Here is a 1,614-nt window from a genome sequence, read left to right on the forward strand (position 1 = left end):
ATATTACTTCCTTTTTTTTCGAAAAAATCATTAATGCATCGTGTTTGTTCGTCACTTCTTTTTTACTCTCAATGCATTTCTTTATTATTTATTCTTCTTTTTATTACGTTTGTTATTCAATTTGCTTGTTCCAATGGAAAGATGTCTTTTATTCGGATTGATGAAATTACTCCACACCACATTTTGGTACATAAAGACAATAATTTTGTACCTTCATTTTTAAATAAGGAATTTGATATTGAAAGTGTTTATCCTTATAACAACTTCAATAATTCAAAAGAGTTAAATAACTTTAATGAAACAGCAGAAAAAATAAATGTCCATAGAGAAAATGAAAGTATGAGTTGTGGTAATTATGATAAAAAGAATGACGTAGATGAAAGTCTACTTAGGCAATTTGCTCAGTTGAAACCTTCTGCCTCAAAAAAATATAAAACGTTAACTAAACCACCTATTAATTCTACTGACACTATTAATTGGGAAATACCTGAAATTTGTAATGGTAGAATTGATGTTGTTTGGCTATGGGTAAATGGAAGTGATCCACAATGGTTATATCAGTACAAACAATTCAATAACAGAATTAAACCTAGTTTTTATCGAGATTATCAGACTTTATTATATTCTATTAGAAGTGTTTATATGTATGCTCCATATGTTAAAAAGTATCATATACTAACTAGTGACCAAGTGCCTTCTTTTCTTCAACAACCAAATGGTTTAAAGTCGTTTAAAATTGTTTCAGGAAATTATTCATTGGAAATAGTTTCTCATAGACAAGTCTTTGATAAAAAAAATATCCCAACATTTAATAGTGATGCAATTGAAAGTGTTATACATAGAATACCAGATTTATCTGAATGTTTTATTTATTTAAATGATGACATGTTATTATCGAGAAACGCACCACCATCAGTATGGTTTAATAATAATGAACTACGTTTATTTACACACCCTAAATTTCAATGTCCAAATAAAAAAAGAATGAAAAAAATCGTTTGGGATAGAAGTCTTGCATTTACTAACATTTTATTAAATGATGTTTTCAATGAACCAAAAACAACCCCACACCCCTACTTATCTCATAACTGTTATTTCCTACAAAAAAGTGTATTACAAAAATTAGAAAATACATTTGAGCGACAATACAATTTTACAAGAGATTCAAAAGTTAGAAACGATAGATCAATGAATATTCCATATGCACATTTTCTATATCATTTACATAGCCAATCAGGAAAAGTTCAGCCTGAAGCAGATTGGTTTTATTTTGATAAATTAACAGAAAAAAGATTAAATAATATGATGATATTTAAGAATATTGATTATTTAGAGCCTTATTGTATTTGTATTAATGACGCATTTACTAAAGGAAAACGTATTGTTGACAAAGAAATAGAATTTGCAATACAACAACTAGAAAAAAGATATCCAGTGCATTCACCATTTGAAAAAGTAAGATAACTGAATTTTATTTATTAAATAATTATTTCAAAAAAGAACCTTTTCCAATGAAGAAATACAACAAATTTTAATGCCATGGTTGTTGTATAAATCCTTTGGGTGTTGTAAAGAAAATCAAATAAGACACAGAAATCCAATGTCATACAATAA

General features: G+C 27.2%; 1 protein-coding gene across 1 annotated transcript; it reads left to right on the forward strand.

The window, feature by feature from the left end:
• Positions 1–141: 141 nt before the first annotated feature.
• On the forward strand, positions 142–1,464 carry ENU1_171970 (glycosyltransferase, putative; the record flags this gene model as incomplete). Its single annotated transcript, XM_008861174.1, has 1 exon — positions 142–1,464. The coding sequence occupies one exon, from the start codon at positions 142–144 to the stop codon at positions 1,462–1,464; it is 1,323 nt and encodes a 440-aa protein (XP_008859396.1).
• Between the last annotated feature and the right edge of the window lie 150 nt (positions 1,465–1,614).

The sequence above is a fragment of the Entamoeba nuttalli genome (assembly GCF_000257125.1).
Source record: "Entamoeba nuttalli P19 unplaced genomic scaffold asmbl_7560, whole genome shotgun sequence".
NCBI classification, from domain to species: Eukaryota; Evosea; order Mastigamoebida; family Endamoebidae; genus Entamoeba; species Entamoeba nuttalli.